Source organism: Delphinapterus leucas, chromosome 20 (assembly GCF_059928025.1).
Source record: "Delphinapterus leucas isolate spDelLeu-1000000601 "Yukka" chromosome 20, BTC_Dleu_Yukka2, whole genome shotgun sequence".
NCBI lineage: Eukaryota > Metazoa > Chordata > Mammalia > Artiodactyla > Monodontidae > Delphinapterus > Delphinapterus leucas.
In genome coordinates, this window is record NC_143148.1 from 54,558,368 (window position 1) to 54,571,358 (window position 12,991).

Sequence of the window (12,991 nt, forward strand, 5' to 3'; positions counted from 1 at the left end):
TCCCTGTGCCTTTCTCTCCTTTTCTCCCACCCAGTCAGTCACCAAGATGTATGGAGTCTTCCTTCATCACATCCAGCTTTGAACCCTTATGTTTCAAGGAAACTCTAGAAATAGGTTCATTTGCGGGACTCAGAAACCACTCAGGGAATTTTATAAAGTTGTTAAAACAATAGCATGAAAGCAGAACAGAAAGGAAGCGTATGTACTCGACAGGGCAGGTGTTTGTAAGAGGACAGGAGCCAAAGATCTTAAATCATGCTTATAGTTTCCCTCATGGATGAGGGGCAGAGGAGTTCAGCAGAATCCCTAGCATTTTGCTGATGAGCGTTTTGCAGAACAATGGACAAGATTTTTGAGCAAGCGGATAAGAAGCTAGACTGTAACACAAGAATCAGAAAAGTCATGGCATGTGTAAAAGACACTATATAACCAACCACCAATCCACAAAATTCACATCCAATGTGATGCCAACTTGATGATGTGTCTCTTGGCAAAGCTAATGTAATAGTAATTTTGGAAAACGTACTTATTTGGGAGTTCACCCTGGTCTTTTTCTAATTTTGAAGATGGAGGTATGGAGAGAGAGGGAGACAGCCAGTAAGTGTTCTCCAAAAGGAGTTCATGGTTGCCCTGACCCACAGGTTGTCTTGAGTCTGGCACCTCGGCCACCCTCTGCATGACAAGAATTTCAGTGGTGTAGATTTATCGTGGAAGTTTGCATGAGCCAGGAGGAGCTGAGATGGAACTGATGACTCTGTTCAAGTTATCCACTGCTGTGCAGTAAATAACCGCAAAGCACGTGTCTCAGGATACTGTGAGTAGGCAACTGGTCTGGTAGAATTGTGGTTTCTCAAATACATGCATGACCTAAAACCTGGAACCTGGAATATGTGACCTTACTTGGCAAAAGGGACTTTGCAGGTATGACTGAGTTAAGGATCTGAAAGGCAGAGATGATCCTAGATTATCTAGGTGGGTCTGATGCGGTTACAAGAATGCTTATAAGAGGGAGGCAGGAAGGTCAGACTCAAAGAGAGGTTGGAAGATGGAGGAAGAAGCCATGAGCCAAAGAATGCAGGTAACTTCCAGAGGCTGGAAAATTCAGGGGGGATAAACTGCCTAGGTTTTGATCCTGTCTTTACCACTGACAATGGAGTGACCTAGGACAAAGTCCTGAACTTCTGAGTTGCAGCTTCTGCATTTTCCGATGGGGATAATAATGATCGTTTCTTCTTAGGGCCGTGGTGAGATGAGATGAAATGACACGGTTTTAAGCATCAGCCTTGCACCTGGCATGTGGTAGAGTTAGAGACCCAAAAGCCATCTGCCATGAAGAGGCTGGCTCTGTGTGCACCTGTGGCTTTTTATCCTGCCAACTGCTGGCATTGCCACCTGGGACTGTTCCATCCTGCTGCTGTCACACACTAGCTCCTGGGCAAATAAGCCCAACAGGTCACTACTTCCACATTTGACCACATCTCCTCTGGGAGGATTTTCCACCCCCCTGTAATCATGTTTATCATCCCTCCCACAGAGATAGAATAGCTCTTTAACCTAAATCCTGGCAAGGAAGTTTGATAAATATTTAACCAAGGATTGTAGGAAGTGGGAGATGACTCTTTGATTGATTGTACGAAGGGCACTTGAAAAATCTTTATGTTTGAGAGGTCTAAAAGTCTTTTCTGGCCAGTTTTCTTCTTAAGAAATTGCAGAGTAAATACCCATGTTATGTCATAAGCTGTGATTGAATGAGAACAGCTGAAAGCAAACCTTATAAAACGACTAAGGCCTCAGGGATTTTGGCCGTTGTGCTTTGAATCGTGCTCCTGTATTACTAGCTGGGTGATCTGGGGCAAGTAGCCCCACTTGTCTGTGTCCATTTCATCTTCTGTCGTGATAGGGTGACACAGCTCCTGAGTCTAAGGCAGCATTTCTCAACCTGAACATTATCGATATCTGGGGGAGGCTAATTCTTTCTGTGGGGGGCTGTCCAATGCGTTGTAGGATGTTTAGCAACATCTGTGTTCTTGACCCATTAGATGCAAGTAGCACCCAGCGCTGACCTTCAGGTATTACCACGTGTCCACTGGGGTGGGGGTGGGATGCAAAGTCAGCCCCAGTTGAGAACTTCTGGTCTCAACTGTAGATCTAAATGCATTGTGGATTCTGAGTGTTTAGCACAGTTACTGGTACACAGAAAGTACCCTAGTAACAGGGACCTCTCTACTGAGAGATAGTAATGGTTGCCCATCACATCGAGCTATTTAAAATGCATGAAAATTACTTGACACCAAAGTAAGTGGCCTCAGAGAGTCTTACAAGTCTACAGATTTTAGGTATCCGGCAGATTTCACAGTTCCAAACTTGAGCCTGGTCTTACTTAGTCCGGAGGAGTTGACAAGGGGATCATTCCTGGATTTTTTTTCTTGCCGAGTTGGCTGCCTTAAGGGAATCATCTGGCAAATCATTCAGCCAGTCTCAGCTGCTCAGTGACGTGAGAGGAAGCCAAAGCTGAGATTTGTTTCCTTAAAACTCGCACACTAGCCAGGGCTTAGCGTAGGGTAAGGGGGAGAGGGGAGAGCAAGATGGAGTGAACGTCTTCATGCTGAGCTGAATTTGACGCTTACACCCCTGAAGTCGTTCAGTTCTAACATGTGCAGGGTGCAGATACTGATTCCTTTTTAGATCAAGCACACTCTAGCCCAGGATCATCCAACTGGTAAACAATGAAGTCAGTGCTGGTAACTGGGTCTATTTAACTCCAAATTCTGGGTTCCTCTCACTTTTCCAGATTACCAAGCAAGAACACACCAGGGAAATGGGGGGCGGGGGGGAGGGCAAAAAAACACAGACCCTAACGCTAGTACGTTCAAGCAAAGATTAGGAAGTGTAGGCAATTTAGGGCTGCCTCCTACACCAGTGCTTCAAACATTAATGTGTATGGTGATCAGCTGGGGGTCTTGTTAACATGCAGAATTTGACTGAGCTGGTCTGAGGGGGGCCCAAGACTCTGTATTTCTATAACTAGTTCCTAAGTGACTGCTACTGGTCCCTGGACAATTTTTTCAAACTTCAGATGCATTTGATACACCAGGAGGCTACTTAATAACGACTGCAGGAAGTCAAAACTTCAATGAGATAACATTTCACACCCACCAGGATGGCTATAATCAAAAAACCAGAAAACAGCACTTGATGGCAAGGGTCTGGAGAAACTGGAACTCTCCTGAGTTGCTTGTGGGAACGTACAATGGTGCAACCTCTTTGGAAAACACTTGGCAGTTCCTCGATAAATTAAACACAGAGTTACGACTCAGCAGTTCTACTCATAAGTGTATGCTCAAGAGAACAGAAAACAGGTGCTCCAACAAACACTTGTACATAGGTATTCATAGCATTATTTATAATAGCCAGAGAAGGAAACAACCCAAATGTCCATCAACTGATGAATAAATAAACAAAATGTGGTCTATCCATACAATGGAATATTATTAATCCATAAAAAGGAATGAGGCACTGATACTCTGAAGGGTGAATCTTGAAAAGATTGTGCTAAGTGACAGAAGCCAGACACAAAAGGCCATACCTTGGGACAATCCTATGTATGTGAAATGTCCAAAACAGGCAAACCCATAGAGACAGAAAGCATTTTAGTGGTTGTCAAGGGCTGGGGTATGGGGGTTCCTTTTGTGGCATTGAAAATACAGAATTAGATAGATAGTGCTATTGGTTGTACAACATTGTAAACGTACTAAAAGCCACTGAATTGTACACCTTAAAAGGGTTAAATGGTGAATTTTATGTTTTATGTATTTTACCACAATAAGAAAAAAATTCTGCCCTACCCCAAGAATTTCTGATTCAGGGGTCTGGAGTGCGACCTGAGGGCTTGCACTTCTAACAGATTCCCAGCTGCTGCTTCTCAATCACACTTTGAACAAGGTCCCAGACATTGATCTTGATACCAAACAGTTGTCGAATCCCCAGAGATTGTCAAATTACAAGGAAACAACCAGATGCTATTAGTCTCCAATTTCTGCTAACCATGCCTAAAGTTTTTGTTTTTTTTTTTGGCTGCACCACGCGGCATGTAGAACTTCCCCAACCAGGGATCAAACCCACGCCCCCTGAAGTGGAAGCGCGGAATCTTAACCACCTGACTACCAGGTGGTGGTTACTCTTTTTTTTTTTTTTGGCCGCGCTGCATGGCTTGTGGGATCTTAGTTCCCGGACCAGGGATTGAACCCGGGCCCTCGGCAGGGAAAGCTCGGAGTCCTAACCACTGGACCGCCAGGGAATTCCCGGGACTTTGTTACTTGAGTTGAGTCCAGATGACCTTGGAGGAGGCAGAAACCAGCTGGGAGCCCTCATTACTTTCTCCTGAGACAAGGTCATGGGTGTTCTGGCTTGCAAAGGTATTAGAAAATGAGAAAGCTGCTGTGGGCATGGGACCCTGGTACCCCTATAAAAGTGTCCTGCACCTGGTTCCATATTGGAGAGAGGAGTTACCCCAACACCAACAAGCAATGCTCAGATACCAGCAGGGTGTCCTACAATTCAACTCAATTCTGAAGCTCTCTACCTCTCTACCTGGAGATAGCATTAGATCCCACAGGTTAGGGCTCAGTCCTACAAGACTGCCCCCCATCCCCACTTTGGATGCCAGTGGCAAGCTCAGGTTATCACCTGTGCTTCTGACCGATTTGCTATAGATCAGAGGTACCAACTGCCCCCTCCTTGGGTTCGCTTAATTTGCTAGAGCAGCTCACAGAACTCAGGAAACCTGCTTACTCACTGGATTACTCACTGGTTTATTACAAAGGATATTAAAGGATACAAATCAACAGCCAGATGAAGAGATACATAGGGCAAGGCACAGGGAAAAGGTGTGATGCTTCCACGCTCTCTGAACTCCCTACTCTCCCCAAATCTCCCTGCTCAGCAACCTGGAAGCTCTCCCAACCCCGTCCTTTGGGGTTTTTATGGAGGCTTCCTTATAGCATGTGATTGACTAAATCATTAGTCATTGGTGATTGATCTCAATCTTTCTGCCCTCCCGGGGGAGAGACTGAAAGTTCCACCCCTCTAATTGGATCCTGAACCAGCCCTCCGCCTGTCCTTAGGAGAGGTTCGCGTTCCATTAACATAACAAAAGTCCTCCTTAACCTTTGCCACTCTCATCTCTTAGGAAATTCCCAGGGTTTTAGAAGCCCTGTGCCAGAAACAGCAACCATGACCAAATACATATTTATTATAAATAAAAAAATCACACCTTACCTATACAGCCTCAGGCTGAAAAGCTGCAATATTTCTGCCCTGTTAATAGAGCACTCGCTTGGAAAGCCCTTTCTTTTCTGTAATTCCTATATGGTCATATGTTAGCTTTAGGTCAGGAACAAGAGGATCTCCTGGTAGGTGCTGATCATTATGGCTAGGAGGAGTGTTTTGAGGCCCTGTGTTACCTCAGAGGACATCAAGAATATTTGAATGCTAGAACCTTGGGAAATGTTACTAACTTGTTGCTTATGTCACACCAAAGGAGTCAGGCAAAGACCAGGACCGAGTCCCCTGAGGGGGCTGTGGGGAAAGGGCCTCACAATTCTGTAAGCTCCAGGACTGTAATTTCAAGTTTCCCTCCGTGTTAGCCACGGCCAACAGTATGCCATAAGGTCAAAACAAGGACCACCAGAAAGACAAGGACCACCAGAGTGATCAGAAACATGAATGCTGAGTTTATTCTTGCCAGGGAACACATTCACTGAGTAGTTCCCCGAGGCAGAAAAGCTGGGTGGGGGGGGGGACTGGTATGTTCTAGAAAAGGGGGGGATGCTGCCTTCATGGTAGCTACACCAAGTAGGGCTAGATGGTTTGCAGTTATGAAGGATGGAAAGAGTCCATAGGTCTGTACGTGGTTGGTTAAAACACGTCCCATTGTTGACTGGGTGTTCCATTAAGTCGCTGAATAACAAGGTCACCCCATATTCTGAGCCATTTACCGGCACTGGCTACTTAGAATCGATTGGAGGGAACCCCAGCATTCAGTTTTGGTACCTCCTAAGCGAGTACTGCTCTAAGGGCAAAGTTTTGCCTTTGCATTAGCCACGTCCATCAGTGATGGGGGTGAGCGTGGAATGGAGTGAGGAAGAAGTATATTGTCACTTTAAATTTGGTTGCAGCCTTGGCAGAAAATGTTTCAAAAGCTCTAGCTTGCTTAGGGTGCTTCTCTCATGTTTTAACATTTCAAGTTAGCCAGGCCTTGATTTTTGGGCCTCCCATGCCAAACTTCAATAAACTTAATTTTTTAGTTTTATTTACCAAAATGTTAGGAGCCCATATGATCTTGGTATGGCCGAAGACCTACATGGGAGCTAGGCAGTTCTCCTGACCTAGGCGTGTCTTTTAATTTTTCTTTTAAAAAAAATTTTTGGCTGCATTGGTGCTGCGCGCGGGCTTTCTCTAGTTGCGGCGAGTGGGGGCGACTCTTCGTTGCAGTGCGTAGGCTTCTCATTGCGGTGGCTTCTCCTGTTGCGGAGCACGGGCTCTAGGTGCGTGGGCTTAGTAGTTGTGGCTCACGGGCTCAGTAGTTGTGGCTCACGGGCTCAGTCACTCCGCGGCATGTGGGATCTTCCTGGACCAGGGCTCGAACCCATGTCCCCTGCGTTGGCAGGTGGATTCTTAACCACTGCACCACTAGGGAAGCCACCTAAGCGTGTCTTAAAGGGAGTATGCATTTTTAAATTTTTTATTTGGAAATAATTATAGACTCACAGGAAGCTGCAAGGAAATGTACAGGGAAGTCCTGTTCGCCCTTCATCCAGACTCCCCTAATGATAACATTTTACATAACTACAGTACAATGTCAAAGCCATTGGTACCATGCACAGAACTTATTCAGATTTCACCAGTTATATCTGCACCCATTTATGTGTGTGTGTTTATAGGTCTGTGCAGTTTTATCCTATGTATAGCTTCCTGTAACTATGAACACAATCAAATACAGAATGGTTCCAGCACCATAACGATCCTGAGATACCCCTTTTATGGCCACATCCACACACTCACCCCATCCCCAACTCCTGTTAACCACGAATCTGTTCTCCATCTCTGTAAGTTTCTTTCAAGAATATTATATAAATGGAATCATACAGTATGCAACCTTTTGAAACCGGCTTTTGCTCAACATAATTTAAAGGAAATATATTTTGACCAAGGCATATGTAGCTCAAAAACAAACAAGCAAAACCAAACATATAAGCAGAAAATCTTTCTTCCAGCATAGCACTAGAAAGTCTCTTTTAATTTCAGTCTCTTGAAACACAACATACCTTATGCCCCACATCTGTGAGACTTGGATCAAGGATCAAACAGCACTGCCAGGTTACTATCCAACTTCTGAGATCACAACTTCCACAACCAAAACAGAGATCTCAGTTTTTCCAGAGCCCAAGCTGTATTAATATTTACATGTCCAGAGGACAGAAATAAATGGAAAAAAATCATAGATGTTCTCTCGAAGTGTTTAACAACCCTATCTGCCCGTTGGAATCACCTGGGGGAGCCTTTAAAAATCCCAGTGCCTTGGCAAATAATAGGAAGGTCTAATAGGGAGCTTACTTTGTGCCAAACACTGTTTTAATATATTAATTCACTTAACTTTCACAACAACCCTGTGATACATGTATTATCATTATTCTTAATTTACAGATTAAAAGACAGGCACATAAACATAAACTGGTTTTCTAACTTTAACTGCCTTTCCTAATCAATGGCAGAGCTGGGATTTGAACACAGGCAGTGTTGGCTCCAGAAGCTGGCTCTTTACCTGCTGCCCTCTGCTAACCTTCCTTCCAACTGGCCAAGCTCACCTCACCTCTAAAAACCGTGGAGAAATGAGCATAGTCTAACCGCACAGACTGGGTTGAAACTTTGAACAAGTTGCTGCAACTTCTTTGGCCCTTCTCCCCAGTCAAAGGAAGGAACTGGATTTTGAACTAAGATTTGGTGAAACTAAAGATCACTTAAACAAGCATCAGCTGGTTATACGTGACAAGATGGGAACAGAGCTGAATGTTTGATGGCAGATACTATACTGAAATTTCAGCAGTTAAGCCTCAGGACTCTTCCTTTTAAGTGACAGGGCCAAACCTCAGACTGACTTAAAGAAGGGAGAAGGAGTTGATTAGCTCATCGACTGTTTGGAACCAAGTTTCGAGTCATCGTGACTCTCCCCCACCTCCACTCCCCGTTTCCGTCCTCAACCCCTACCTCCAGCTTTCTGAACTCCCTTCTCGCTCCTCTGCTTCCCTTTGCTTCCCTTCTCCTGTGTGGGGGCAGAAATGGCCCCTGGGAGTGCCGGTGTTGCACCATTATCACACTTAAGTAGCCAGGAATAAACCATAAAAGCATCTCCCTTCCACGATCTAGATCAGGACTCTGGCTCAGCTGAGGTCACGTGCCCAGCCCCAAACCAATCTCCAGGTCCAGGGGATGGGGTATTATGATCGGTCAGGCTGCCTCTCTGAATGAGGACAGAACTGTTGACTGACAGCCTTCCTACAAAGACAGGGAGGTAAGGATGAGTTTTTCTCAAACGGAAGTTATGTGAGCCAGACCAAAGCTTTTTTTTTTTTTTCATTTTGGCCACACCGCACGTGGCATGTGAGATCTTAGTTCCCCCACCAGGGATGAAACCCGCGCCCACTGTATTGGACCGCCAGGGAAGTCCCAGACCAAAGCTTTAATAATCATGTAAGAATAATGATGATAATTGACATTAGCTATTCTAGGTATCTCTACTTCAATGCCTATATTCCCTTCCCCCAGTTTTATTGGGCTATAATTGGCATATAACATTGTATTAGTTTCAGGTGTACCGCATGATTTGCTATATGTATACGTTGCGAAATGATTACCACAATAAGGTTAGTTAACATCCATCACCTCACAGTTACAATTTTTTTTCTTGGGATAAGAGCTTTTAAGATTTACTATCTTGGACTTCCCTGGTGGCGCAGTGGTTAAGAATCCGCCTGCCAATGCAGGGGACACGGGGTCCGAGCCCTGGTCTGGGAAGATCCCACATGCCACGGAGCAACTAAGCCCGTGCGCCACAACTACTGAGCCTGGCGCTAGAGCCCGCAAGCCACAGCTACTGAAGCCCGTGCACCTAGAGCCCGTGCTCCTCAGCGAGAGAAGCCACCGCAATGAGAAGCCCGCACACCACAATAAAGCGTAGCCCCCGCTCGCCACAACTAGAGAAAGCCCACGTGCAGCAACAAAGACCCAACACAGTCAAAAATAAAAAATATAAGTAAATTTATAAAAAAAAATTTACTGTTAACAGCTTTCAAATATACAACACAGTACTGTTAACTATAGTCAGTATGTTGCACATTACATTCCCAGAATGTATTTTTGTTATAACTGGACGTTTGTACCTTTTGACCTCCTTCATGCATTTCCCCAGCACCCCACCCCTCACCTCTGGTAATCACCAATCTGTTCTCTGTATCCATGAATTAGCGTTTTTTGTAGTTTTTTTTTTTTAAAGATTCCACATATAAGGGAGATCCCATGGTATTTGTCTTTCTCCGTCTGACTTACTTTACTTAGCATAATGCCCTCAAGGTCCATAGATATGTATCTAGGAATCCATCACCACAATCAAGATAGTGAACATGACCTTCATTCCCCAGACTTCCTTGTCCCCCATTCTAACCCATACCCTGGCCCCCCAGCAGGTAACCACTGATCCATTCTATCACTATAGATTTGTTTGCATTTTCTAGAATTATAAATAAATTGAATCATACAATACATACTGTTTTCTTGTCCAGCTCTTTCTTTCACCATAATTATTTTGAGACTCATCCATGCTGTTGTGTGTATCAAGTTCATTCCTTCTAGTGACTGAGTTGTATTCCATTGTACGGCTGTATCACAGTTTATTCATCAATTCAGCCAGTGGATGCTTCTTTGACCAGGGAAATCTTTGCCAAACCTGGGACCCTTAATGTCATGGGCTCAGTCATCCTGGGTTCCCCATGAGGTCTCCTGGGTGCTCTGAACCCCTTCATAATCTCGTGTCTTCCAGTGAAAGAACACCAGGAACACACCCGTATTCATTTCCTAGGGCCGCCGTAACAAATTAGTGGCTTAAAACGACAGGAATCTATACTGTCACAGTTCTGGTGGCCAGAAGTTCTGAAATCAAAGTGCTGGCAGGGCCACCTCCCTCTGAAGGCTGTAAGGGAGAATGCCTCCTTGCCTGTCCCAGCTTCTGTAGTCCCAGGCATTCCTAGGTCTGTGGCAGCGTCACTCAAATCTGTCTCCATCTTGACATGGTCTGCTCCTTCGTTTCTCTGTGTCTTCTCTTTCTCTGTCTCTTACAAGGACAGCCATCATTGGATTTAGGACCCATCCTAATCCAGGATGGTCTCATCTTGAGATTTGTACCTTAATTACATCTGCAGAGAACCTTATTCCAAGTAAGGTCACACCACTTTTCTGGCTTCCTTTGTTTCTGCCTTCCATAGCTCATCCCTCACAGCTGGTCCAATGAGAGACGCAGTTTAAGGCTCAATCTCTCTCAGCTTCTAAAAGAAATGTGATTCAAGTGGAATAAAGAGCATCTGCCCCCAGCCCTAGCCAGCCCTCCTAGAATAAGTCCTTTCTCACACCCTCTTTTTTTTAACCCCCAATTTATTATTTTACAGTTCTACAGGCCAGAAGTCTGAAATGAGTCTCATTGGGCTAAAACCAACGTTTTGGCAGGGCTGAATTCCTTCTGGAGGCTCTACGAGCAAATCCATTTCCTTGTCTTTTCTAGGTTCTAGAGGCTGCCTGCATTTTTGGTTCATGGCCCCATTTCTCTGTTTTTAAAGCAGCAACATCGGGCCATCTCTCTCATTCCAATGCCCTTCTCTCCTCTCTTTCACTTATAAGGACCCTTGTGATTACATTGGGCCCACCTGGATAATCCAGGCTAAGCTCATGATCAAGGTTGATTAGCAACCTCAGTCCCCCCTTTTCCATATAATCTAACATATTCATAGGTTCCAGAGACATCTCTGGACATCTTTGAGGGACCATTATTCTGCCTACCATACCTCTCTTTCCTATTTTCCACTTTCTCTGTATCGCTAGTGATTTCCTCAGATCTAGCTTTTAGGTAACAAATTCTCAACTGTGTTTGAACTACCATCTAATTTTTCTACTGAGTTTTTTTTTTTAAAGTTTAGTTGATTTACAATATTGTGTTAGTTTCAGGTATACATCAAAGTAATTCATATATATATTTCAGATTATTTTTCATTGTAGGTTATTACAAGATACTGAATATAGTTCTCTGTGCTATACAATAAACCCTTGTTGCTTATCTAGTTTATGTATAGTAGCTTGTAACTGTTAATCCCATACCTCTAATTTATTCTCCCCCCGCTTTCCCCTTTGATAACCATGTTTGTTTTCTATGTCTGTCAGTCTGTTTCTGTTTTGTATATCGATTCATTTGTAGTATTTTTTAGATCCCACATATAAGTGATATCATATAATTTTGTCTTTGTCTGACTTACTTCACTAATAGTCTCAGGTCCATCCATACTGCTGCAAATGGCAATATTTCATTACTTTTTATGGCTGAGTACTGTTCCATTTCATATATATGGTATATGTATATACCACAGCTTCTTAAGCCAACTCTCTGTTGATGGGCACTTGGGTTGTTTCCATGTCTTGGCTATTGTAAATAGTGCTACTATGAACATTGGGGTGTATGATGTATCTTTTCAAAGTAGAATTTTCATCTTTTCTGGATACATATGCAGGAGTGGGATACCTGGATCATATGGTAGCTCTATTTTTAGTTTTTAAAGTAATCTCCATACTGTTTTCTATAGTGGCTGCACCAATTTACATTCCCATCAACAGTGTAATAGGGTTCCCTTTTTGCCACACTCTCTCCAGCATTTATTACTTATAGACTTTTTGATGACAGCCATTCTGACTGCTCATACCCTCCTACAGGGATGCCCCACGGTTCCCTATGGCCTGAGTTACTCCTCGTTGCAACAAGTATTAAACCCAATTTGTTCAACTACAAGTTCTATAATGGAGAGAACAGTGCCCACTCTGTCCCCACTTCCCCAAAGATATGTCTACCCAGAATCTCAGAATGTAGGTTGGCCAAACTGGAAGGTCAGAGGCTGGGGCAGATGCTCTTTATCCCACCTAAACCACATTTAGCTTAGAAGCTGGGAGAGATTGAGCCTTATGGTTGGTTTGCCATTGGACCAGCTGTGATGAAGCCGGCATGGGAAGCAAAAGCAAAAGCAAAGGAAGCCAGACAATGATGTGACCAAGAATATGCATTCACCTGCATACAGAGGGCGTCTGTCTTCCTTCCTCTGCCTTAGTCACCACTGATACCAGTTCCTGGCATGACATAGGTGCCATCTAAATACTTACTGGATGAACAAATGAAAACATCAGACCTGATTTTTTTTTCTCCCATTGTTCCCATAGGAGGGGTTCCAATGGAGAAGTTGGCAGCCTATAGCTCATCCAAGGCAGCTCTGACCATGTTTTCAGCAGTCATGAGACAAGAGCTCTCCAAATGGGGAGTTAAAGTCTCTGTCATCCAGCCTGGAGGCTTCCGAACAAGTAGGTGTCTGAGGCCAAGAGCCCTGCAATATTCATTCTGGAAGGGATGCTGAAGGTCCTTTGTTTTGACAGAGTTCAAGCCAAACCCCTCAGTGGTGGACCAAAGAGGGGTTGGGATGGGTGGCCTTCTTCTAAGTATAGAGGGGCAGGTGCCAGGTTGTGCAGTGTACGGTTGCTCTCCTGCCGCCTTTCACCAAGGAATTAAGTTTTGATGTTATATATTTTTCAAACACAACCTCCTCCCCTCTGAAGGACATGACCCACATCCTTCTACCCCGGGAGGAGATGGCCATCCTCTCCTCTCCGCTCCCTGAATTTCTGGACTCTGAGC

General features: G+C 44.3%; 1 protein-coding gene across 1 annotated transcript in view; it reads left to right on the plus strand.

Annotated features, from left to right (window-relative positions):
- Positions 1-12,991, plus strand: part of HSD17B2 (hydroxysteroid 17-beta dehydrogenase 2) — a 75,194-nt gene that overhangs the window by 49,026 nt on the left and 13,177 nt on the right. Inside the window, exon 4 of the mRNA XM_022582823.2 lies at positions 12,523-12,660. Coding sequence (XP_022438531.1) covers positions 12,523-12,660 — 138 coding nt within the window. The remainder of the gene's footprint in view (positions 1-12,522; positions 12,661-12,991) is intronic.